Source organism: Tupaia chinensis, unplaced genomic scaffold (assembly GCF_000334495.1).
Source record: "Tupaia chinensis unplaced genomic scaffold, TupChi_1.0 Scaffold000179_1, whole genome shotgun sequence".
NCBI classification, from domain to species: domain Eukaryota; kingdom Metazoa; phylum Chordata; class Mammalia; order Scandentia; family Tupaiidae; genus Tupaia; species Tupaia belangeri.
Window position 1 is genome coordinate 3,610,400 of NW_006159654.1, and position 26,561 is coordinate 3,636,960.

Consider the following 26,561-nt stretch of genomic DNA (forward strand, 5'->3'; position numbering starts at 1 on the left):
CGATGGAGATGTGGAATCTGCCGCGCGGAATGTGGAGCGCTGAGGCGCTCGCCGCTTTGAAGGTCTTGCCGCGGTGCGTGGCGGGCTTGAGCCCACGGTTCCAAATACAAACGGTCGGCGCGAGGAACACGCCCGGGCGCAGGCGCCAGGCGGCAGGGACTGCCAGGTGGGAGCTGGGCTCAGGTGACTGTCAGGTTACCTCTGCTCGCTCCGCCTTTGCCTGTCGTGCCGGGCCGGAGGCCTTCGGAACCGCTTCTTTGCTTAGCAGTTGCTGGGTAAGCCTTGGGGAGCCGGTGAGACTGTACCCCAGGTTGGATAGAAGTCGCACCTTTCTGCTGCCCTTACCGAAGCCCCGGGCAGAGGCGATTGACCGGGATTGTGTCTGCCTCTGTCAGTCCCACGGCTGGAGGAGAGCTCTACCTGCGCCTTGCCTGTATAACCTCCCTGGTTACTTTTGATCATGAAATGGATCGAGGCAGCTCATCTGAAAATGAGGTTGTGATCGTTGTCATTCAGTGTTGGGAGGTTATTTACTGATCCCTGCTGGATTCTCTGAACTAAGGGTCCATCCGGCTCTTTGAAGGAAGAGGTGAAAATTAGTTCATCTCTCTTTTTTTTTTTTTGCTTGCATTTCCCTATGTTTCAGATATTTCTCCACTTTTCCTGGCAACTACCGATTTTTCCTCTGCACCATAAAGAATCAGTTTTAAACTATTTTTTTTCTTCTGGAATTATATCTATAGTAGAGTATTTTTTCCAGAATTATCTGCAGACCTTTAATAGTTTTATATGGGAGCACAGCAGTCCCACTGAACTTTATACCTGTCCCTTATTCCCTTTCCTCCAATTTTTCAATGCTTTCCCCGGCTCAGACCTTTCTCTGTCTCATATCTTTCGCCCATCTTTCACAGTATCTCCCTTATACCTTTTGCAAAAAAAATTCATAAACTTAATTTTTCCTCATCTCTATATTTGACACACAATTTTTAGATAAAATCGGGTATTATGAACTATGTGACAAACCCTCAATCATAGACTGTAATTGCTACAGTTAGTGTAGTTGCTTCATTTTGAACAAAAATGACTGAGTTTAGTGACCTTCCATTGGAAGGCCTAGTTTTAATGACCTCACTGGGCAACCAGATTGAACTAGGTAAAAGTCTTACTCTTCAGTATGGTATACTCTTTAACCAACCTTTCTCATGAGTTTATTTGAGCAGATCCGATTTGCAGACACACCTCTGGAGAATGCTAAGAAACAAGATAGACTTTCTAAATGGTTGGCTTTCTATTACAGGCTGAATAGTAGCTCCTTTTAAAAATTCCTTTTAATAAGGATTATAAGGTAAAAATACAAATCAGTTTTTAAAAAGTAGCAAGTTATTTTTCACAGACAGAGGGAATTTCAGGTGCTGAAATGATCTCATTTGACAGTACCTGAAAGTATTGTGTTAAAGTATGCTTTTTAGCTTGACTCCTTAGTATCTTTCAAACTGTAGAGCAGTAGCTGTAATTTTTTCTGTAATACTTTGTTATCCCTTTATTTGTTCTATCCTGTCTTATCACTTATCTTCTTCACTTACAGATCCAAGCTGTACATGTATCTTACTCTTCTTTGAAATACTTATTCTGCTGGTACTGAAGAAGATGTCTTCCAGGAACATTCTTTGTTGTCAGACATTCCATTACTGGAGGTAGAAAATAATATAAGCATTAAAATGTGTTACAGGACATCAGAAAAAGGAAAGATGGAAAGATGCCAGAAGTGTTACATAAAACAAAATTATCTGTACTGGGAAGATGACATCTGGAAGGACTAAAGGAAGTGTATGGGAAGAGATGCAGTTTTAAAATTATAGACTGTCTTATGGGAAGAAGGCATCCTTAGAAGACTCGTGTTAAGCTAGATGCCTTTAGAACTGAAAAGTGGCTCCGACCTGTGATACTGGTCAATGGCAAAACCCGAGAATAGGGTTTTTGCCTTTATAGCCAGATTTGTTCTCTGTTCATCTTTCCCAGGAAAGTAAGACTGATCTTGGGGAATCTTTCTTGCTGTTTCCATATGTCTATCTTAAGTCATCCTAAAAAATGTTAAATTAGATTTACCTTCTTCACTAGTGTTCTGTATGATGTCTTTTCAGGATCACTACCTCTTTTACTAGTTATCTCCTATTTGACAGTACCTGAAATTCCCTCTGTCTAAAAATGTAAATGTTGAGTTGAAGTCATTGACTGGCTGAAAATAAGTGACTAAAATGTCCATAGACACGTGAGCAACAGTATAAAATAATCAGTGACCTGTTCTTTACCATGTCGAAAAAGGAGAGCAGACTAGGAACGGAGAAATGACTATACACATCGCTGGCTATAGGCTTAAAGTAAAAAGCTGACTAAAGTTTGGATTCTACAAATGACTAGCTTGGTGTCCTCTAGTTATGTACAGTTACTGAGATGGTGTGTGAGGAGATGATCAGTTTCCTGGGCAGCTGCTGGAATGTGGACTGGGGAAAAGAGCTTACTAATGCTCCGCGATTTGTTAATTATGCTGATTTGTTTTTAATGTCATTGACTTCATTTTAAAGGAGCTTCATTCTCAGAGGATTCCTTGTTCAAGGTATTGTTACATACTATTTTCCTTCTATGAAGTGTCCATGAACAGTTACAATAGATATTTTTAAGTATGTCATTGAGCTTGGCCTCGTTGGTAGAATACACTTATAATTCAGAAACCTTTTATTTCCTTCTAGCAAAAGTTCCTAACCATTTATTTACTTATTTTATTAACCTCCTTGAGGGAATAATCTTCTTTGAGAATCTAATGAAAGTCCTAGTCCATGAAGTAAATTTGGAAATAAATTCCATGGTATTGTTGAGGGGATTAAAAAATACATTGTATTTAAAATTGGAAAGACATATGTCTTTTGGTTCACGTGCATATGTATTTCTTTTATATACTTTCTACAGAATCATATCCTTGTCTCATAAGTCCTGTGCGTGTCAGCTTTAGTAGATATCTCTAATAATTCCAAAGTAATTGTACCAGTTCACCCTGTCACAGAATGGTTTGAGAGTTTCATATGCTCTATAGCCATTCATTTTGGATTTACTTGTGATTTCCTAATGATGAATGAGAGTTATCTTTTCACATGTTGTGTAGTTCCTGTTCAGTTCTCACGTGTATTTTTTTGGAGTATTTTTCTTTTTTTTTTTTTTCAGCACTTTGAAGCAGGTTCTTTATATATTCTAGATACTAATCTTTTTGTTGGTTATGTGTGTGACCAACAACATCTTCCATTCAGTGGCTTCTCACTCTGATAAGGGTCTCTTTTGATCGATGGAAGTTACTAATTTTAATATAGTTGCTTTTATTCATCATAGAACAGGAAACTCTGTCTGAAGATCGTGAGGAGATTCCCTTTGTGATTTCCAAAAAGCCTTGTTTTCTTTCACATTTAAATCGTCATCTAACCTGGAATTAATTTTGTTAAGGGTGTAATGTAGGGGGTCAAGATTTATTTTTCCCATGTGGATATTCAGTTGACATAATACTATTTATTTGAAAAAGACCATCCTTTCTCCATAAATAACTCAGTATCACCTTTGTCATAATGTATGCACGTCAATGTATGCATGATGTTTCTGGATGCTTCTGTTCACAGTTCTTCCTGTATATTGTCATAGCCTCTAAATTTTAGTTTTATAAAATGTCTCGATATCCAATGGTTTAAACCCTTTAATTCTGACCTAAAGGTTGTGTGAGTTATTCTTTATTTTTTATATTTACATATAATTTTTCAAATCAGCTTATCAATTATTACCCTCCAAAAAATTGCAGTGATACTATTGTTTGTTTGGCTGGTAGGAGGGGATGCATTGAATCTGCAGGTCAGTCTGTTGAATCTTGCGATCCTTTTTTCCTTTTAATTTGTTTTTCTAGAGGGCATATGTGCTCACTAGAGAGACACAGCGAGAGAGGGAGAAAGCACCCCTCAATGGGGCCTGGTCACACTTTAATTCCTTCTCTGTTTCTCCATCCTGTCGAGATTTAGGGCATGCACCAGCATGGTTTTTAAGTTGCCAGGACTGGAATTCAAACTGCACAGACTGCCATGTGGGATCCAGCTTCCTTAAGCAGTAGGCCATGGAGCTTGCCCACAATTGTTGTTTTCTTTGCATATTTTTCATCTAAGTGAAATCATAAGTATGTAGCTTTTTCATGTTAGTTTCTTTTCACAATTTGCATTAAGTTCCATCTATATACTTTCTATGTCTTGGTAACTAATTTCTTTTTATTGGTATGTATATACTATTGGGTTGTTTGAAAAGTCATAATGTATTTTTCTGTGTTTTTCTATGCGAAAATATGTCTTGACTTTTCTGATGACCCAATTTTTTTTTTTTTTCAAAGAGACTCTTGGTTATAGGTTGCATGTACTTGTCAGAGAGACAGAGAGACAGAAAGCAAGAAATCCGCCCCCCCCCCAAGGGGGGAAACAACTATGCCACAGTCCCTTCTCCATTCTCCTCTCAAGATTTTGGGCATACACACACATGTACCTGGTGTGAGCTTCAAACTGCGTCTGGGTCTTGAACCATGGTGGGCCATGTGGGAATTCAGCAATGTAACCATTGCGCCATCTGCTAGTTCCAGTAACCCAATATTTGAAAAAAATCTATTCACCTTCTTAAGGACATCTTAAGGAATTGGCCCCTTCCAAGTTTGTATAAATGGAAGCATTTGCATGTAGGATTTTGTGTGAACATAAATTTTCAAAGCATTCAGAGAAATATCTGGTAGCACAGTTCTTGGTTATTATATGGTAAGAAACTGCCACAGTTTTCCAAGATGTCTATACCATTTTGCATTTTCACTAGCAATAAATGAGAATTTGTGTTGCTCTTTATCTTCATAAGTACTTGGTATATCATCATTATTTTGGAGTCCATCAAAGCTATATGTAGTGGTATCTAATTGGTTTATTTTTATACGATTATCTAAATAATGATGTTGAGCATCTTTTTTTAAAATTTATACTGATATGCCATCAGTATATCTTTTTTGGTGAGATAGCTGTTCAAATCTTTTACCCAATTTTTTATTGGGATGTTTGTTTGTTTTCCAACTGACTGAAACTATGGTCAAGCAGTTGGAACCAGACCGTGGGTGGCTTTCATGTTGATAATCTGGTTTGCAAGCCTGTTACTGGAGGCATGGGTAAGCATGACTCCTTCTGGGTCCATAGGCATACAGGATGTTCTCTGGAACCTTAGACAAATGGGCTAGAGCTGAGTCCACAGGGGAATGAGACTGCTTCTGGTAGAACTAGATCCACAGTGTCTGATCTGCTACTGGGCACAGTCCTGCCTTCTTAAAGTGGCTTATTTCAGTCTTGGGATCCACTGGGGCATCTCAGTCTCCTACCTGGATCTGAATCTGGTAGCTCCCACAGGACACCTTTATGTATATGAATGGTTGTTAAATTTCCTCCCTTAAGTTTTCTGATCTCCCTAGCATTCCTGTTCATCAGATTGTGGACCCTTTTGTTTGGTCCTCTAATTTTCTTATACTTTCTCTTCCAGTTCAGCACTTTTTTCATCCTTTGTGTGACTGTAGTTTTTTTCCCTTAAACTCACCTTCTAACTTTTATTGAAACTTGTATTTTCGCTGCCACCTGTTAAGGTATGTTTTATGGCCTATAATGTGGTCCACATTAATAAACGTTCCATGTGAACTTGGGAAGATTATATTCTGTTCTTGTTGGAGAACGTGGTCTATAAATATCCACTATGTCTCATTGATTGTGTGTGCCCTTATGGATTTCTACCTACTGGATCTGCCCATTTATGATAGAGGATGTTGAAATCTCCAACTAAAATAACAAATTTATCTTTTCCTCCTTGCAGTTCTGTCAGTTTTTGCTCTATGTATTTTGATGGTGTTAATGATTATTATGTTTTCTTGGAGAATCAACTCCTTTATCATTGTATAATGCCCTTCTTTATTCCTGAAACCTTCCTTATCATTAAATCTGCTTTTACAGCTTCTGCTGCTTTGTTTTGATTAATGTTAACATAGTATATTTTCTCTATTCATTTACTTTTAGTCTATTTATGTCACTATAGTTAAAGCAGATTTCTAATAGACAATATGTAGTTTCATCTTCTCTTTTGACCTACTTTAACAATTTATGGCTTATTTTAAATTCTCATAAGCTTTTTCTCTAATTTTTTAAATAGCCTCCTTTTCTTGGGTTCAGTTTTAATATTTTATTCACATGGAGCATATTTTTGTTTTTATTTGGAAATTTTCTTTCAGTTCCTGCATTGTCTCTATTTGTAACAAGCTTTTCTTTTCTCTTCCTTTGTTTTGTATTGAAATCTGTCTTGTACAGGGAACCTTTCCTCTAACAGTAATTGACCTTTGGGCATATATTCACTATAAAGTGAGTTTCTGAATAAAGGTGCATGGATTGGGCTTATCAATGGGTGAGCTTTACAGCACGCTTATTGGGAAAGAACCTGGCTTTTTCAGTGGGGCCTCCCTTCAATATTAGCAGTGTTAGGATGTTTTGGTCTAGGTTTATCTACTTCCTCCAGTAGGAACTTAACAATCTGTTGCCATGGAGGATGTAAATTTGGCAAATACTTTTCTTGAAGCTGAGGAAACTATACTACATATATAACATACAGGTTGTACATCCTTAATTTGGAAATTGAAAGTCCAAACTAACTCCAAAATCTGAATCTTTCAGAGCACTGACCTCACACCTCAAGTGGAAAATCCTACACCTAACTTTGTGTTGGGTCATAATCAAAATGCTGCAATGCAAAATTATCATGAAAAATTACCTTCAGGCTATGTGCATAAAGTATATAGGAAACATAACTGAATTTCCATGTTTAGACTTGGGTCCTAGCCCGATATACCTCATGTGATATTCCAAAATCTATAACACTTTTGGTCCTGGGCATTTCAGATAAGGGGTACTCAATCTGTACAAATGCATTTTATCTGTAATATTTTTGCCTTTCAGCACTTGTTCTGTACTCTCTGCTTTGCCTGGATTTTTCAAATTTAGTGCTTCCTTGGTTCAGTTTCTTTAGAGTATAAAACTTTCCAGGGAAGTCATTGCTTAACTGAGCAAGTTCTATGTGTGAGGGTTCCAGGGAAGTAGGAAAGTAAACATCTCGGGTTTAGCTGCTCCTTGTATAGACTTCTAGATAATCATTCCTGTTTCAGCCCCTCTCACCTTTCAGAAGTACCAGGTGCCCCTCATTTGAGACCTTAGCTTAACTTCTGTTGCTTCCTCCTAAATAGGCCTGTCTCTGCTCTGCTAGGTTGGTTACTGCTCATCCTTCTGCTTCCCGTTTTCCAAAGTTTTGTTACTAGAGTCAGTGCTACGTGGAATCCTCTCTAGGTATCTCTGTTCTGTGGAATCCCCTCTGGTTCTCTTTTTCCTGTTGGATGTACATGAGTAAGTTTTAATTATTTACTTTGATTTTAGTGGTGTTCAGAAAATGAAAGTAGCATTCATTTCATCTGTCATACCTACATATTTTTAAAGTTCATCTATTCTATTTTTACTTTTTAAAGAAAGTCATCCAATTAGCAGCTATATAAGGTCAGAGCCCTGGAGGAAAAAATTACTAAAATCCATGCTAAATTTATTTGCCACCATTTTTACTGGTTATATTATATACCTTCTATAAGCATCCAAAGTAGTCATTGATAGATGTTATTTCAACGTGTTCATTGATAGGTGTTATTTCAACTTGTTATGTCTTCCCAAATAGTACTTTATTGTTGAAAATACTGTAATTGAGATGGTGTCAGATGAGGCACATTATAAAAACTCCAATATAAGGCAAACTTACGGTTTTTATAAGGGAAAAGTGCTGATGAGTAGAGGAAGGAACCACCTTATGTTTAGGAGTTTATTTGACCATTAGGGAGGGTAACTTAGGGAAAAAAAGCTAGGGTAACATGTTTACGGTACCCACCAATAGGAAATGCAAACAAAATTGAAAACCTTCAAAAAAATACACAATGTTTTATGATTTTTTTATCTCTAGGTGAAAAACTTGAATATTTCAAGAGTTGGAGCTGAATCTGATGTCAAATGATGGCAACAGGTGACTTAAAAAGAAGTTTGCGGAACTTAGAACAAGTACTGCGCTCACTAAATTATCCTAAAGAGGTGGATTGTGTAGGGTAAGCTATAATGTCACACTTATTTCTATTCTGTTTTAGCTAGTGGTTTGAGATGATGATTGACATAGGATAGTACCTAAAGAAAAAAACGAATCTTACCCGAATCTCATTTAAATTTACATTGAAATGATTAAAATATTTGAGAAAACAGAATTAACAGGACTTTCTAAGTGTAGATTACTGCAAATTTCCAACTCAAGAAATTTTTTATAGAATTATTTATTTATTGTCATTATTTTTCTGTTTCGACTAGAGAGAGACAGACAGAGAGAGAGAGCAAGCCACCATGCCCAGCCCTCAAACCGCAGTTGGCCATGTGGGGATCTAGCACTCTAAGCCACTATGCCACCTGCCAGCTCCCCAACCCAAGAAATTAAGAAGCACGGTGTGTATCAGTATAAGGTATGATCTCTGTACTATTGTAATTTTAAACTCATGGAAGCAGAATGGATTTTTTAGTTATTTAATCTACCACTTTCTCATATTCAGTTGAATGGTGTTACTTATTTTTAACTGTATTCACAATGAGCAGAGATTGTTGCCATTTTTTGCCAGTCTATTTCTTTGTTTCTTTTATGGAGGATAGGTTTTATACATTTAAGCTGTATGTTCTTTGTGATATAGAAAACTCTAGTTAGTAGATTTCTTATGGCAGCTAGATTGTTCAGGTAATCCATTCAAGAGAACCTGCTTTGGGGACCAGCAGTTGGCATAATGGCTATGTTGCTGGACTCCCATGTAGTTGACCGGGGTTCAAGTCCCAGACCTGGTGGCTTAAATTCACCCTGGGCACGTTTGCATGTGTGCGCAAGATCCCAAGAGGAGATCTCTGTCTCTCTGTCTTTCTCTTTCTGGCGAGTGCATGCGCCCTATAGCAAAAACCTCTCAAGAAAAAAAAAAGAGAGAGAGAACCTGTTTGAACCTTTTGCTTAGCTTCCATTTGCCAACTCTCACTCACTTGCTTTTGTAGAATTAGCAACCTACATTTCTCCTATATTCATGCCTGTCTAGTTTTGTACTTTTGTCATTCTCTTTCTTTTAATACTTATTTTTTCTTCACATTTATCCTTGCCTGTTATTGTCCGCCCAGGGGCTTGGGTCTAGTTGAATCATGATCAGGGGGCTGATGGTGATAAAGAGAAATAGGAAGAGAAAGAGGAAGCCCTTCATCTTGAGAGGACCAGGGAATGGGAAAGAATGAGACAAAGAGACAGAGTAACAGCAGACACAGGCAGCCTGAGCCTAGGTAGGCCAAGCCACTTTTGCCTCGGCTTTTGTGGCCCGACAAGTCACAGAGTAACAGCAGACACAGGCAGCCTGAGCCTAGGTAGCCCAAGCAACTTTTGCCTCGGCTTGAGTGCCCAGACAAACTGGGCATCTTTATTTATAGTACAAGGAGACACTACACATGTATATTTCACGACAATTCATAGATTCGTTGCTAGGTTACAGACAATAAGAAGCAGGTAACAAATCTAAAAGAGCTTAGACATACTGGGCACATGTATCCCTTGGCGATAATCCCATCAAGAGAAAATCCCATTATCTTCTAATGGAGAGAGATCTAGCCCCAGGTGTGGGGAAGAAACATAGGCTAAATAATCTCTCCACAATGCATGCACCACCACACCCAAAGAAGGCTTAAGAATCTCTCCATAAGGTATACACCACCACACCCAGAGAAGGCTAAAGCATCTTTCAGGTGCAGAGCAGGGATTGGACTTTGCTAATTTGGGGTCAAGATGTTTCCTGTTGGAATGCCCCTAGTAATTTCCACCCTTTGCTCTGCCTGCAGTGAGGGTCAAGGAAAGGACAAGTCACAAGTTTCTGCCAAAGCCCAAAAGGACAGGTGGTGTTTGCTCAGAGCATGTCCGCATACCTCACTCAGGGCCCCTCCATGAATATGTCCCTACATGCTATTACTCATCTATCAGTTGAGTGTTTTCTCCACTAGGGTATTAACCGAAATGCGAGGCTTTCTTGAGCTTACTACAGTATCACTGCACTTGCGAATTTGGAATTGATTGCACATTTATTGAATTAATGAGTATCAAAGTACAAGTCCATGTTAGGTCTATGATCATATATTAGAGTAAACCTTAGTTAAGCCAACTACTGAATAGAATCATCGAGTAATGGGCTTCTCACTTAAGAATGGCTATCTTAATTGTATGTTAGGGAGAGAGCCAACACCAAGAGAAGCTGCAAATAAAGAGTGTCAGGATAGAAAGGAGAAGGTGTATCTCTAATTACAGTTATTTATAGGCATTCCTATATGTGAGAAGCAATCCATACTGTGTACCTATCATCTTGGTTCCTCAAAACAGAAAAATCTTCACTGTCAGAACTTCAGGGACTTGATCAATTTGAGTAGCCAATTTGGTTTTGGGCCAGGAAATACATGCATGCACCAGAATCAGAAGAAAGAGAGGAAGCACCCTTCAATGATGCATGGTCACACTGCAATCCCTTTTCCTCCATTTCTCTGTCCTGTCAATACCTTTGGTGCATGTGCACACACGTGTCTGGTATGGTTTTCTTTCTTTTTCTGTTTTTTTTTGGGTTTTTTTTGAAGAGTTATTTTATTTAACTTTATTTGTTTATTTATTTAAATTTGGCCAGAGAGGGACAGAGTCAGAGAAAGAGACAGGGAAAGTGAGAAAGCAAGCCACCAAGTCTGTAGCTTACACCATGGTTGGTCACGCGGGAGTGTCCAGCACCTTAACCACCATACTACCTACTGGTCCATTTAAAATTGTTTTTCTGGGAACCAGCAGTTAGCATAATGGCTATGTTGCTGGACTCCCACGTAGTCGACCACGGTTCGCGTTCTGGACCCGGTGGCTTAGAACTCACGCCGGGCGCATGTGCATGCGTGCCCAAGATCCTGAGAGGAGAATGGAGGAGAAGGGATTGCAGCATGACCATTCCCCCTGGGGGGTGATTTCTCGATTTCTGTCTCTATGTCTCTCTGTCTGTCTGGCGAGCGTATGCGCCCTATAGTGAAAACCTCTCAAAAAAAAATTCTTTTTCTTTCTTGGCATTTATATATTTTTGTATTGGTATGCCAGTTTGTTATATCTGTTTTTTGTTTGTTTACTACTTGTAATCTGCTAGTACTTAGAAACTAGATAATCAAGATTTTTGAGATTGTTTAACATACAAAGTGTTAAATGTAGACCTGACTGCCATCAATTCATGATCTGAATTGTACAGATTTTATTGTTCAAAGATAATTTTTTTCCCTTCCTGGTTTTGCGTTGTATTCCATGTAGACAATGTTGTCAGAAAAGTTTTCTGATTGGGTGAAGTATTATTGTACTCATAAAGACACTTAGAAGAGAAATTATATGTATTTTCCTGAGGGGGGAAAAAAACAACGAAGTACAGTGTTATCAACCCCAAGTATTGGGTCATTGGAAAAATCATGACGAATTTTTGCATAGAAAAATATAGAAAAATACGCCATGACTTTTTAGACCACTCAATATTTGTTTCCTTTCTTATTAAATATTTGAATGGGGAGATTTATGCATGCATCTTGAATTTTGTAAAGACCATTTATTTATATTTTATACAAGTACAGTATTACTTCAGTTGAACAGATAGAACTAAATGAAGAAATTCCTCCTGTGTTTTGTTCTGGGAAAATCAGTGAAGTACTTCACATTGAGAAAATAAGACAGGAAGCTGTACAAGTATGAAGCATCAGATGCTCAATACCTTGGGAATCATTCTGGGAGAGATCAGTATGGATCAGAAAGTTGAGGAGGGATGGCTTCGTAGAAGACTTGAGATTTGATGAATGATTCATAAAGAATAGTAAGATGGACAGAGAAAAGTGGAATACCTTGCTAGACTGGAGAAATTAGTATAAGCTAATAAGGTTCCAGTGTTGATTGAGTAGAAGATAGTAAACTGCTCAGCCTGTTCACAGTACATGCTTTTTCCAACCTGCTTTTCTCATCTGAAACTTAGAATTCATGATACTTATCTACTTAGAATTCAGAATATTTAAACTTTCTTTTTTTTTTTTTTTTTTTTTTGAGAGGTTTTTGCTATAGGGCTCGTGCGCTCACCAGAAAGACAGAGACAGAAAGAGAGAAATCACCCCCCCGCCCCCAGGGGGCATGGCCACACCACAATCCCTTCTCCTCCTTTTTCCTCTTGGGATCTTGGGCACGCATGCACATGCGCCCAGTGTGAGTTTAAGCCACCGGGTCCGGGACTCGAACCGCTGTCGACTACATGGGAGTCCAGTGACATAGCCATTATGCTAACTGCTAGTCCAGAATATTTAAACTTTGTAAGTTGTGGTGGAGAGCAAGTGAGCTAATGTAACAAGTACTTACAAAACCTTAAGTATACTTATGGTACAGGAAGATATTAATAGTATTGGGTCATCAAAAAAATCATGGCATATTTCTATGCAAACATATGACTTTTCTGATGACTCAATACATCTGTTTCATTAGTAGGAGTAGATTAAGACTAAGCTTTGGAAAAATCAATAAATATTATGGTAAATAGACTGCTGAAACTAAGACCTAAGTAGTAAGTTAGTTTTGTTTCTTTTTTTTAAGACTTTTGCCATAAGGCGGATGTGTTTGCCAGAGAGACAGAGAAAAGGACAGTGAGAAATCATTCCCCAGGAGGGATGGCCATACCATACTCCCTTCTCCTCTGTTCTCCTCTTGAGATTATTGGCACACTTGCACATGCACCTGGCATGAGTTTCAAGCCATTGGATCCAGGACTTGAACCATTGTCAGCCATGCAAGAGTCCCGTGCCTTAACTACCAGCCACCTGCTGGCCCCTATAGTAAGTTTTTGAGCAGATGTGCAATACATACAATACAATACATTCCTACCAGTTTGACTAGACTGGTTTAGAGTGGAGGATGTCATGCATTATTTAATTAGTAGTCTATAGTGTTAAGTCAGAAATGATTGACATTGCTAACATTTCCTTGATTCTCTAACTCTATGAAATTATGCTCATTAAAATTCTTTTTCTTTTTTCCCTAACAGTTTGATAAAGGGAGACACAGCAGCATCCTTGCCCATCATCAGCTATTCGCTTACCTCATATTCACCTTATGTAACAGAATTTCTCATGGAATCCAATATAGAGCTCATAGCAAAGAATGACTTGCGCTTTATAGATGCTGTCTATAAGGTACTTTTGGTTTATGAAACAATAATTATTTTAGAAGTTGTTGAATGATTTTTAAACATTACTGTTTTAGTAGTAGTAACTCATGAATGCAGTACATAGAGCCAAAAGATATTCTTCATAAAATATAAAGGTATTTTTGAAAATATATTCATAAATCAATATGTAAATATTTATATTTATTTGTAAATTCAGTTCCTATTGAAATCAAGATCCAATGCAGTTCACTTTGTTATAGTTTCCTTTTTTTTAGGTTTTTGCCTTAGGGCACATGTGCTTGCCAAAGAGACAGAAGGAAAGTGAAAAATCTCCCCCTAGGGGCATGCCCATGCCACAGTCCCTTCTCCATTCTCATCTCTGATTTTGGGCACGCACACCCAGCCTGACTCATCTTTTTTTTTTTTAAGGATTTATTTATTTATTTAATCCCATTTGTTGTTATTATTTTTAAATTTGACCAGAGAGAGAGAGAGAGAGAAAGGAAAAGCAAGAAAGCAAGCTGCCAGGTCTGGGACTTGAACGACGGTCAGCAATGTGGGAATCCAGCACCTTTAACCACCACAACTTTTAAAGTCACCTGGTCTGTGGCCCAACTATGGTTGGGCCTTGTAGGAGTCCAGTGTCTTGACCACTGTGCCATCTGCTGGCCCCCAGTTTCCTATTCTGGTAAATATGACAACTGGAAAATATTTGCTAGTGGCTTTCATTAGCTCTTTTTGTTTCATATTTTAGTAAAATTAGGTCTATTGGCAGAATTTAGAGAGAAATATTCTATCCAGTAAAAGATGTGGTTCTTGGAGGTATGAGTTAATTTATTCATAAGAAGGAACTAAATTTTTGACTTACATGTTTTTTGAGATCTGAGATCGTGTGTTATATTTAATCTACCATTATATTTTTATTCCATATCTATACTGAATTTAATCTACTATTTCTTTTTAAAAAACCCTACTTTTACAGTTAATTTTTATTCAAATACTCTGTTTGCTTAACTTTGTTTTAAATGGTAAAGCTTATTTATCAAATCTTAATTTCTTTTTTAAAGATGAGTTTTATTTGATTAAATGGGAGCTTTTATGTGTAGAGTCTCTGTTTTAATCTTCCCATTCTTTGCTAGCAATTCTAAAAATCTTCTGTGAAAGCTTTAGAAACTGTTTAAGAAATTCTAAGGTTCTGCAGATCAGATTTTGGAAGCTACTGATCTAGTCTTCTACTTTTATTGTCTTGTCTAAAAATCGGTAGTGGAATAATTATAAACAAATAAAACTATGCTTTCCTGACATTTAATATGATAGTCTAGTGAGCTAAGGAGTTTTTCTAGTACATATGAGGATTTTGCACTTACCAATGATTGCCTGTATTTTTCTGTTTCTTTGAACAGCCATCTTTTCTCTTCACTGTTGCATCTCTAGTTACTGACTTTGTTCCAGGATACCTTTCTCACCTGTCATGACTCATACCAACCCTCTAAGTCTCCTTAGTACCTTTTAGTTAATGGCCTGATCCTCCTGGTCCTCTCAAAGGTGCCCATTACTTTTCTGACCAGGAAACCATTTATTAATATAATTTTGAATTTCAAAAAGGAATTACTTCTAATTCTTACATTGGTCTTCCTCTTTCCAGATTCTTCGCGATCAGTTTAATTACAAACCAATTTTGACAAAAAAGCAATTTATCCAATGTGGGTTTGCAGAATGGAAAATCCAAATTATTTGTGATATTTTGCATTGTGTGATGAAAAAGCACAAGGAACTCAGTAGTATTGAGAAGGTAATTTTTATGACTAGATCTTCATGCTAGATCTTATGCCCGGGATTTAAATGTTTAAAATCACTACCCTAGACTGCAAATCATCGCCTAGTACAATTAGTGCTTAATTCACCAGTTTGGATAACCTTATAAAGCTTGATGTTTGCTTTAAATACCAGTCACATGTTTTCACACATCTGTGACTTAGAGCTGGAAGTTCTAAACCAGTGGTTCATAAAGCATTTCCCCCACTTCTTAGTTTTTGAAAGAAATGTTGTCTCATCATTGGAATTTTATTATTTGTCAGTTATATCATAAATGTGAAAAATTAAATTATAACAGAATGTCAATATACATTATGATTTACCACAAAATTTGTTATTATATCTAATACTTTTTTGTTTCTAAGACTCCATCACAGCAAAGAAAAAAAATCAGTTCTGGTAAGCCAGAACCCTCTTCAAGCAGTGAGAAAATATGTGCAGAACCTGTGGGCATTGACATCACTGGCAGGTTTATGACTTCAGGAAAGGTATGAAAATACAAAGAAAACCTATCAGTAGTATAAGAGTTATCGGGACCAGCAGTTGGTGTAATGGCTATGTCACTAGACTACCATGTAGTCAACCACAGTTCAAGTCCTAGACCCGGTAGCTTAAACTCATGCTGGGTGCCTGTGCATGTGTGCCCACGATCCCGAGAGGAGAATGGAGAAAGGATTGTGGTGTGGCCATCCAACCTGGGGGTGATTTCTTGCTTTCTATCTCTCTGTCTCTTTCTGGCAAGCATATGTGCCCTATAGCAAAAACCTCTCCAAAAAAAAAAAAAAGTAATATAAGAGTTATTTACTTGATTAATCCAATATACAAGGTTCTCTTTTCTGACTGGTACCTGTTGAAACATTCTAGTCAAATATAAAAGCTTAGCGATTTTTTTTTTTCCTCTAGGGCACGTGCGCTAGCCAGAAAGACAGAGACAGAAAGCCAGAAATCACCCCCTATGGGGGATGGCCACGCCGGAGTCCCTTCTTCCCCATTCTCTCAGGATCTTGGGCATACATATACACGTTCCCATCATGAATTTAAGCCACCAGGTCCGGAATTCGAACTGCAGTCGACTACATGGGAGTCCATTGACATAGCCATTTTGCCATCTGCTTAGGGATTTTTAATAACACTTAACATGTATTTTCTAGGTAACATTCTTAAAGTTATAACAGGAGGATAAAAAAGTAAAAATGAACAAGCTTTTTTTATTTCCAATTTCTATTTCTACCTTATTTCCTAGATAGAATGGCAGTAGTTTAGGAGGTTTATATGAGGGGTCTTCAGACATTTCACCAAAAATGCATATTATGAAAAAACAATGCATGGGTTTAATTTAATTTTTTTTACACCAAGGTGACACTTGTACTCTGTTTTTTACTTTCCAGAGGGCATTTGTGCTCACCAGAGAGAGGGAGAAAGAGAGAAAAAAGAAAAGGGAAAAAAAAAGAAAAAAGCCCTCAATTTGGTTTAGTTACATCACAATCCCTTCTCCATATCTCCATCCTGTCAGGATTTTGGGCATGTTTGCACATGCGCCCAGCAGATTTAGCAAGCCTTCAGGAGGGACGTATGTAGTCAGCCATGTGGCATCCAGCGCCCTTAACCACTAAGCTATGGGACCAGCTCTCATACTTTATTTTTTCCACCAAATTTTTGAAATTCTCTCATATTATGGAATCATCTACATTTACTGCTTTTTAAAAATTAATTATTTTTTTTTATTCATTCATTTATTTATTTATAGTTTTATTTGACCGGAGTGAGAGAGAGAGAGAGAGAGAGAGAAAACAAGCCGCCAGGTCTGGGACTCAAACCGCAGTCATCCACGTGAGAGTCCAGCGCCCTTAACCACCATGCCATTTGCCGACCCCTCTGCATTTCTTCATTTCATATCTGGTCTTTCTAAAACATAAGAATATATAAAGAGCCGAACATTAGTAATAGTGATAGTTTATAATGATTCATTTACATATGTTCATATTTCTGTAACCAGAAGTATGAATTTTTAGCCTAGAATCTGGTTTTAGGTTAGTATTTTGAATATTTTCTATTTAGTGATAGATAACTTCTCTGTCTCTTTCTGCTTTGAGTGTCTATGACTAAATGAGTCTAGTGCATAGAAATTCAGTTTTTTATGTACAAAGGAGAGTTAAGCCAAAATATTATTTTATAATAATAAGTGTACTTTCAGCTGTCTTCCATCTGGGGAAAACTTGCTGAGATTAAAGAATAGAATGCTGGATGAATAATCCATGTGTAATTAGATAAAGGTTGTGAATAGTTTCTGGCTAAAGTAAAATCTAAAGAATTGTGTCCTATTCTAATTGTACATGTGTTACATAAATAGAATCTGTTAAAAGATATATATTTATATTGTTATGCCTTTTGTTTAAAAAGTGAAGTTTTCTTATAAGAAATGGTTCTTGTACCAGTAACTTTTTTCTTTCTTTCTTTCTTTTTTTTTTTTTGTTTTTAATGTGCCTGCTTTGCTTTGGGTAATCTGGGCAGTTAAGAGAAAGAACTATAAGGGGCATGGTTTCTGAATAAGTGCATGTAACTCTTGTCTACTTAACATTTCTCACTCACCTACTTTTTGTTAGTTTTAAATGATCTTATTTTCTGTTAAGCGATTTATATCTTGTTTCCATCCCCAACTAGAATATATGTAAACCAGGCCTTACTTTTACTGATAAGTTTTTTAAAAACTTTGTGCTTAGCACAATACCAGGCATGCCATAAGCACTTATTAAATATGAGTTACTAACTATAATTTTCAAACTCGTATTTTAGGATGGGAGTTGGGGTAATCTAAATTATCCTAACAGAAAAGTTTTAAATTCTAAGACGGTTAAACTTGTTTAACTGGGACCTCAAAGGTGGTCTGGGCAACAGTGAGAGACCCTGTCTAAAAAGGAGATGGGCATGATGCCATACTCCTCTAATGTCAGCTGGGAGGCTGAGGCAGGAGGATCCCTGCACGGCAAGACCCTGTCTGAAAAAATAAAAATCAAGTGAATAGTAAAACGGATTGTCACTTTTCCCAATGCCTTACACAGAATGCTATTTGTGACGTCTGTATAATAGTTTGTAGTATTTTGATATATACTTTCACGTGCTAATTTAACTTTTTTAAGTATGTAAAGGAAGATAGAATGTTTCTTTTGTAAAATTACTATGTGTCTATTTATAACAATTGTGATTAAAAAGCACAGAATTATTCCTGACAAGTTTTCCTCTATGCAGAAGAAAGCTGTGGTGATCCGTCACCTGTATAGTGAAGATAGTGGGGACATGTCTGAAGATACAATAAGTACAGTAACAGATGTTAATGAGGCATTTGATGTGTCTGACTTAAAGACTACAGAAATAAATATTCCTGAAGTAACGGTCCCTGAGATCAAGACTGAGCAACAAGTAAGAATTTTGAACTTCTTCAACACATGCTGATTTTTCTTATTTTTATGTATATGATTATTTCAGCATCTCAACTTTGGAGGATTTCTAATCTTCTGTGTTATTAATTATGGCACATTGCCTATATTATCATTGCTTAAGAATCAATAAATCTTACTGAATATAATTCAACAGATATTGTTTGCTGCCTGTGTTTAAAGTACTGGGCTATGTGTTACGGGTAATGCAAAAATGAATGAGACCTAGGGACCAGCAGTTAGCGTAATGGCTATGTCGCTGGACTCCCACGATGTTGACCGCGGTTCAAGTCCCGGACCCAGTGGCTTAAAACTCATGCCAGGTGCACGTGCATGCATGCCTAAAATCCCGAGAGGAGAATGGAGGAGAAGGGATTGTGGCGTAGCCATCCCCCCCCTCCCTGGGGTGTGATTTCTCACTTTCTGTCTCTCTGTCTCTCTCTGTCTATCTGGTGAGCACACGCGCCCTATAGCAAAAACCTCTCCAAAAAAAAAAGAAAAAAAAATGAATGAGACCTAGTACTTGACTTCAAGGAATTAACAGTCTAGTGAGAGATAGAAAAATGCTGTTTTGTAGTGGAGGCTTTTTATCACCTGTGTGCTGAACTGGTGATTGGAAAAGAATGGTACTTCATTCCTTTTCATTTTTTTTCTAGGTCCTTGCTGTCCTTTCCTGATCTCTCTTAGAATACCATTTTTGTACTATATCTGCTAAAACGTCTTTTTTCTATGTATCTTCTATGTCACATGACTTCTATACGAGGGGACTTCAAAAAATTCATGGGAAAATGGAACCGAAATGCCATTTTATTTTGATGTAAACAATTTTGAAATCCACATACTTTTTTTCATAATACCTATTTTTCATGAATTTTGGAAGACACCTCTCCCCCAGGAGATCTCAGTGTACAGGTAGCATTTATAAAAACTAACAAGTGGTCTGGATTTACTTCTTATATGGCAAACTGAACAATCTGAATACACCGGTGTGGTTTTTAGCCATTCCCTCTTAGCGACGTGCTAGGTGGTGTTGCAAGAAAGTCGAGTTTTATTGTGCTACCTGGTATTGTTGAAAAGCGTTAGGCACATGAACTCATTCACTCCTCACAAGAACAATATTGTTATCTCTGCTTTCTGAGAGGAGAAATTGGAGATGTCTGGGTCACAAGTCTCAGAATGCACTAGTTTGAGTGTTTAAGTAGTCTGCCTTCAGAGAGCACTGTTAACTCTCATGCTATAGTGTCGAACTATTGAAATCACACAGTGGAAATGGACATACATTGATTTTTAAAAAGAACTTCATTCTGTGTAATAATATTTTTTAACCTTTCTAAACATTTTAGGATGTAAAAGTTAATGCTGAGATCACTACACTTCAGACTATGCTTGCTGAATGCCAAGATAAACTTAACAAACTGACCTGGATAGAGAAAAGGTTAAACTATTTGGAAGAAAAAATGAAAGGAAAAGTGATGGTAAACGAAAAGACCTGGACTAATCTGCTAAGTCGTGTCACCCTTCTCGAAACAGAAATGCTTTTGTCTAAAAAGGTATTTTCTTTAAAATGTATAGACGATTTTAAATATAATATTTCTTTTATTGTTTTACGTATCTCCTTTTGGAAATACAAAAGAAGAGGCTATTTAGGTAATGGGAGAATAATGAGTTAGAATGAAGTCCTATTTGAATATAGCCTGTTTTGTTGTTATAGCTATTGTTTTTCTCTTCCTCAGATAGGATCATCTAAAAATCTGCAAGTTGAGGTTTTTAAGCTATTAGTGATACTTGACATTTTTAATAAAGAATATAATCGACTTTCTCTATGAAAAGCTTGAAGTAATTTTATATCTCATAAGTTCAAATGGCCTTATTTCATATAGTGAAGTAAACAGAAGTTGATAGGAAAGGAAAACTTGCAACATTTTTTTTCTCGTTATTATTTATTTAAATTATTTAGTGAATTTCATAGAAATAGTAATCAGCTTTGTCATTGCTTCATTGAATCTGAGAAATTTGTTTTACTCAGTATTTTAATTTCTGACTTATCTTTTCTTTCTAGAAGGTAAAGTCAATGGATTTAAGGAACTTTCTTTCTACATTATTTCTTTTTTTTCTTTTTTTTGAGAGATTTTCACTATAGGGCGTGTGCACTCGCCAGAAAGACAGAGACAGATATGGAGACAGGAAGCGAGAAATCACCCCCCAGGGAGGATGGTCACGCCGCAATCCCTTCTCCTCCATTCTCCTCTCGGGATCTTGGGCACGCATGCACACGCGCCCATCGTGAGTTTTAAGCCACTGGGTCCGGGACGCCAACCGCGGTGGACTATGTGGGAGTCCAGCGACACAGCCATTACGCTAACTGCTGGTTCCCTACATTATTTCTTATATATTAACATTTTACATGTTAAGTAAAATAATTAAAAATTTAAACATATTTCATGACATCTTATACTTTACACTTGGCAGTAAGAATATAAAGTGTGGGACCAGCAGTTAGCATAAAGACTATGTCGCTGAACTCCCATGTAGCCGACTGCAGTTTGAGTCCCAGACCTGGTGGCTTAAACTCACGCTGGGTGCATGTGTGTGCGTACCCAGGATCCCGAGAGGGGAATGGACGGGAAGGGATTGTGACATGGCCATGCCCCGTAGGGGGTAGTTTCTCACTTTCTCTCTCGGTCTCTCTCTGTCTTTCTGGCGAGCACACACACCCTATAGCAAAAACCTCTCAAAAAATAAAAGAATGTAAAGTGTGAACATTTTTCCTTTTCATTTTATTCTTAATACTAAACTGTATTATTCCAGAATGCTGAATATATAGAGTTAAATGAAATGAGTGAAGACTGCACTTCCAGTAGTGACACGGATCTTCTCAATCCCGGTGAGTTCTTAAGTGGTATTAGTATTGTAATGTGATAAGGAGTTTTCAGAAAAACAATTTTTATGGATGTTTGATCATTTTAATATTCTCAAGCCTTATCTTTTAGAAATTGCAAAAGCTCTTAGAACAAAAATAATGAACTGACACACTTATTAAAGCCAAGGATTTGCTAAGAAGCCAGCTTATATATCTTACATATAATACAGCAGGTGACTAAGCTCCAATGTACAAAATTGAAAATGTTTAGAGATATTTTACTTTTAATTGTTCTAGCATAACAGAGGACTCTACACTATTAAAATTGGCATTCAGAGTTTCTAATTTAAATTTAGTCAGTAACTTTCTCATCTTAAGTAATATATGTAAGAAAAAAAATTTGTCAATAACCTTGCAAAGTGTAACAAACTTCTTGCATTCGAACAGTTCTCTGATGATAATAAATTGAGAAAGATCTCCACATTACTTAACAAGCTTCTGATATTTTCAGTATGACTGAATAGCAAACATAAGATTTCTGTTCCTTATGCCAGACACGTTTGCATGTGTACTCAAAATTCTGAAAGTAAAATGGAGAAGAGACTGTGGCATGGCCATCCCCCTTGGGGGATGATTTCCCACTTTTTCTCTTTCTCTCTATCTCTGGTGAGCACACATACCCTATAGCAAAACCGAAAAACAAACAAACCAAAAATATTTCCGTTCTGTTTTTTAACAATAGCTTTTTTTTTTTTGATTCTTATATCTGTTGGAAAGACTAACATTTTGTCTCATGCCTATGATTAAATCATATTTATAGAAGAAACACTTTATCCAATTTGGTGATTTACTCATATTTGTAGAAGAGGCATTTTGTCTAATTGAGAATAATTCATCATGAAGTTAAATGTTAATACCTTTGACTGTCTAACATAAAATCTTTCGGCTGCTACCTATTCAATAATAATAGTGGGCCAACAGGTGCATGGTGGTTAAGGCACTAGATCACACATGGCCGACTGCACAATTTGAGTCCCAGACTGGAGGCCCAAAAACACACCGGGCGCTTGTGAGTGCCTGCCCAAAATCCCTAGAGGAGAATAGAATAGATTGCAGCATAGCCATCCCCTCTGGGCATTGATTTCTCACTTTCCCTCTCTCTTTCTCTGTCTTCTCTCTCTCTCTCTCTCTCGCACTCTTTCTCTCCCTCTCGTGAATGTACATAACCTATGGCAAAAATATAAAATAAAATAATAATGATACAACATCTTTTGCACTAACTATTGCCTGGCACTGTTCTAATTAATAACTCACTTAATTCTCAGAGCAGACCTATAAGATAAGTACTAGTATTATCCGTATTTTATTTATGAAGATACTGAGATATGATGGGGTTAACTAATTATGCCAAAGGTCAGATGGTTATTGAATGGTGGAGCAGATTGACTAAATCCAGGCAGTGGTCTTTGGAATTTTTTGTTAACCAGTACTTGTTTAGTATACATACCAGTTTCATTGTGCAGAGACTAATTTCAGTTATTAAATTAGTAAATATAATTATTTGACAAACTATTTCAGGCACTAAATTTATTACAGACTCCAAATTTCAGATAAATGTTTACTTTTTTATTTATCCATTTGTATGTTTATTTAATAAATATCAAAATTTAACTCAAGATTCTTGAGAGCAAAAACTGTCTTTTGGTTTAATAGATTCAAAGTGTATCTGTACTTTTATTTCTAGTATCTGCATATAGTAAAGTTCTCATTTTTATGTGTGCTATTATTTACAAAACATTTCCTTTACAAATTTGATTTTTATACATTTGGGTTTACTTATTTATTTATTTAGTCAGAGGGCACATGTGCTTGTTTGAGAAAGACAGAAAGAGGGAGAGGAGACAGCATCCCTCCATAGGAAGTGATCAAGCCATAATCAATCCCTTCTCCACCATCTCTCTCACCTTTTGGGATTTTGAGCGTACGTGCACATGAACCCGGCATGTTTCTCAGGTCACCAGGTCCTGAATTCTAAGCATGGGGTTGGCCATGAGCGATTTTTGTGGTGTTGTTATTTTTTTTAAGCATTTTTATTTATTTCTTCCATAAGAAAGATCCAGCAGGGTCTGCATGCTACAGTCCACCTTCAGTCTCAGCCAACCCAGCTCATGGGCCTGTGCACATGCCCGACTTAAAAAAAGTTCATTTACAGAACAATAATAAAAGTCTGGGGAGTCAGCTAGTGGCATGATGATTAAGGTGACTGGATCCCATGTGGTTATGCATTAGCGTTCCGAACTGGTGACTTGAAAAACATGCCAGGAGCGTGTATGTGCATTCTGAAAATCCCAAAAAGAGGAAAAAATGGAGAACTGATTATGGTGTGACCATCTCCCATGGGGGGTGCTTTCTCACTTTCTCTCTCTTTGGTAAGCCTATGTGTCCTCTGGCACATTACAAAAAAAAAATTGTGAAATGCTTAGACGTTGTTGAATGAAAGCATCATAAAAATGTATTGATATTTGTTATTTAGTATATTGGATACTACCATTTTAAAAAAGCATACACATATCAGTAGCTAATATTTAAGGATTAATTGGGGCTAGATGTGATGCAGTAGTTTCTACAAGGGTGACCTTCGTGGGAAGGTTTCAGATTCATGTCTCGAAACTTATGCCCATGATCCAGGGCAGGCTGAAGCTGGGGTTGTATCATAGCTCTGAAGCTGTGGGGGGTGCTGTTTCTCTCTCTTTGTCTTTATTGCATGTGGAAGAAATAAATAATTTTTTATAATAACTTTATGTTTATTCAAACTGCTATCATGATAAAGACAATATTGTCTTTTGTCATTTTTGTTTATGAGATATTTTTGCTATAGGGCACGTGTATTTGCTGGAGAGAGAAAGAGGCGGAAAGTGAGAAATCACCCCCTGGGGAGGTGGCCACACCCACAATCCCTTCTCCATTCTTCTCTTGGGATATTGGGCACACATGCACACGCCCCTCACATGAGTTTCAAGCCACTGGGTCCGGGACTCGAACCACTGTTGACTACATGGGAGTCCCATTATACCACCATTAGGTAACCATTATGCCACCTTGCTGGTCCTGCCTTTTATAATTTTGATTGGCCAATTTTCAACATCTTCATCTGTAGGCTCTTACAAAACAATACTAAACACTCCTCTTTGATTTCTACCAGTAACTATTATATATTAAAATAATGTTTTTCTTGCTACAAATGACATTTTTAGATATTTGACTCTATTGTGAAAGGAAAGGTAACGTAAGACTTAATTTCTTCACAGCTAGTAAACACAAAGGGGAGAGTTCAGCAAGTGTTCCTCTGTCTTCTGGCTATAGTACAGTATCATTAGATTCAACTTCCAGAAACTCAACTGTTAATTACTGTGGTCTCAAAGAAATTTCAGAGGTAAGAAACACTGGCAACTGCTTAAATGATTACCTTTTTAATGACAGAACAAGCAAGCTTTGGTTTTAGTTGTATATACTATAGATTACTTTGGGCAAGAAAAATAGCAAAACTCAAAATCTTTAATGTCTCAAAAATTCTTTGTGATAAGTAAATAGTACTTAATGCAATGTTGCAGACTGTGTTATATATGTTCATGGTCCATCTTTGATGATGGTTTACTTTGAGAAATCACCTAAATTTGTTGCTTTTTAAATTAAAGGAAACAACAATCCAGAAAATGGAAAGGATGAAAAAAATGTAAGTAACAGAAAGGGGCAACAGAAATTCATTTCTCTATAGGGAATTGTATTGGATTACAGTATATATAGAATGTGCATATGTGTTTCAAACCTTAAAGGTCTCTCAATCAGGTGTGGAATTTCCTTCAGGACTCCAGTGGATAATAAATCCACCTACAGTATGTGTTTGTGAGATGAGTCACTGTTTTGGTTTCCAACAAGTGATGTTAAAACATTCTTAATAGAATTAACTGTGTATTAAAGAGTGCAGAGATACTTTTGCTTGGTAATTAATCAAGACTATTATCTATTTTTGATCATTGAGTAATCAAAATAGTAAATAATGTATATAGATAGTAGCTTGGAGACATTTCCAGTGTTGTTAAAGTATGGATAGTCTTCTTAGCAAGTTCTTAGTAATGTTAAAAATGCTTTTATCTAGTACAGATATCATTACATATAATGTTTTAAAGAGCAGGTCAAAGGATATGTAAAATGAAATTGTGTAAGATTATTGTGCAGTCTACTACTTTAAAAATCTATATCTTCTTTTAAAATTTGAAAACTATTAAAATAATTCATGCTTTAAGAACTGAAGACTCATAATTTTTTTTTCTCTTTGGCCATAGTATACTTAACTCTATTAATAGTAACTGTCCCTGTAAGAAAGAAAAATATTTAAGTTTAGGCTCAAAACTGTAATTCACCAATCTAAATCTTATGCTTCAGTATAAATTATTTTAATTTACTTAATTTTTTTAAACTTACATTTCAGGTTTGAAGAAACTGCAGAGTTACTGAAATGCCCAACTCACTAATTTATAGAATTTTCTGCATGAACTTCATAGTAGGGCTTTGGCTACTGAACATGTTGTATATTTTAAGAATTCTCTATACAATTGTAATATATCACAATGTTTTTATTAATGATTTGAATTCCATTTGGCATACAAGTCTTTTTTTATTCATTATTGAATAAATATTTTAATATTTTTGAGCTATGATTATACTGCTTTACTCTGTTCCAGTTTTCTTAGGAAAAACTCATTTCCAGTGCACTTCTTTTACAGAGTGAAGTCATTACCGCACTGTATTTTTGTGTTGACATTTGTTGGCAGTGTGCTAAGTAATATGTTTTGTGAAGTACGGTCTTGAGGACCAGGGTTTACATCCTGTTGGAAACATTCCAACTGAGACTTGCATATTGGACCCAGGAGGCTCTCGTACATACCATCTTGCCATCTGTACTGATGAATAAGTTGTAATGAAAAGTTAAAAATGCTCACTGAAAAATGAAATAAAACCAAAAAACAGCTATTTCATTCTTAGTCAAAAAGCAGTACCTTTTCATTTAACACTGACAAAGTAAAAA

At 36.8% G+C, this 26,561-nt stretch overlaps 1 protein-coding gene across 5 annotated transcripts; it reads left to right on the plus strand.

Moving 5' to 3' along the window:
- Positions 1–17: 17 nt before the first annotated feature.
- Positions 18–26,186, plus strand: CEP44 (centrosomal protein 44). Of its 5 annotated transcripts, none has more exons than XM_014587048.2 (12): positions 18–275; positions 1,586–1,694; positions 8,074–8,212; positions 13,244–13,391; positions 15,012–15,158; positions 15,547–15,669; positions 18,428–18,598; positions 19,959–20,165; positions 21,424–21,499; positions 24,784–24,908; positions 25,171–25,208; positions 25,965–26,186. In XM_014587048.2, the coding sequence occupies exons 3-12, from the start codon at positions 8,121–8,123 to the stop codon at positions 26,005–26,007; spliced, it is 1,170 nt and encodes a 389-aa protein (XP_014442534.1). In that variant the 5' UTR covers positions 18–275; positions 1,586–1,694; positions 8,074–8,120; the 3' UTR covers positions 26,008–26,186. The 5 variants fall into 5 exon arrangements, with proteins under 5 accessions (XP_014442534.1, XP_014442537.1, XP_006146531.1 ...); XM_014587049.2 differs by lacking the exon at positions 18–275 and adding an exon at positions 303–589; XM_014587051.2 differs by lacking the exon at positions 1,586–1,694.
- The last annotated feature ends 375 nt before the right edge of the window (positions 26,187–26,561 follow it).

Bases quoted from the DNA above. Each gene is read 5' to 3' on its own strand.
- CEP44 (XM_014587048.2), top strand. From the start codon at position 8,121: ATGATGGCAACAGGTGACTTAAAAAGAAGTTTGCGGAACTTAGAACAA. The intron at 18,599-19,958 runs GTAAGAATTTTG...TAAACATTTTAG, and splicing joins AGATCAAGACTGAGCAACAA to GATGTAAAAGTTAATGCTGA. The intron at 20,166-21,423 runs GTATTTTCTTTA...GTATTATTCCAG, and splicing joins AAATGCTTTTGTCTAAAAAG to AATGCTGAATATATAGAGTT.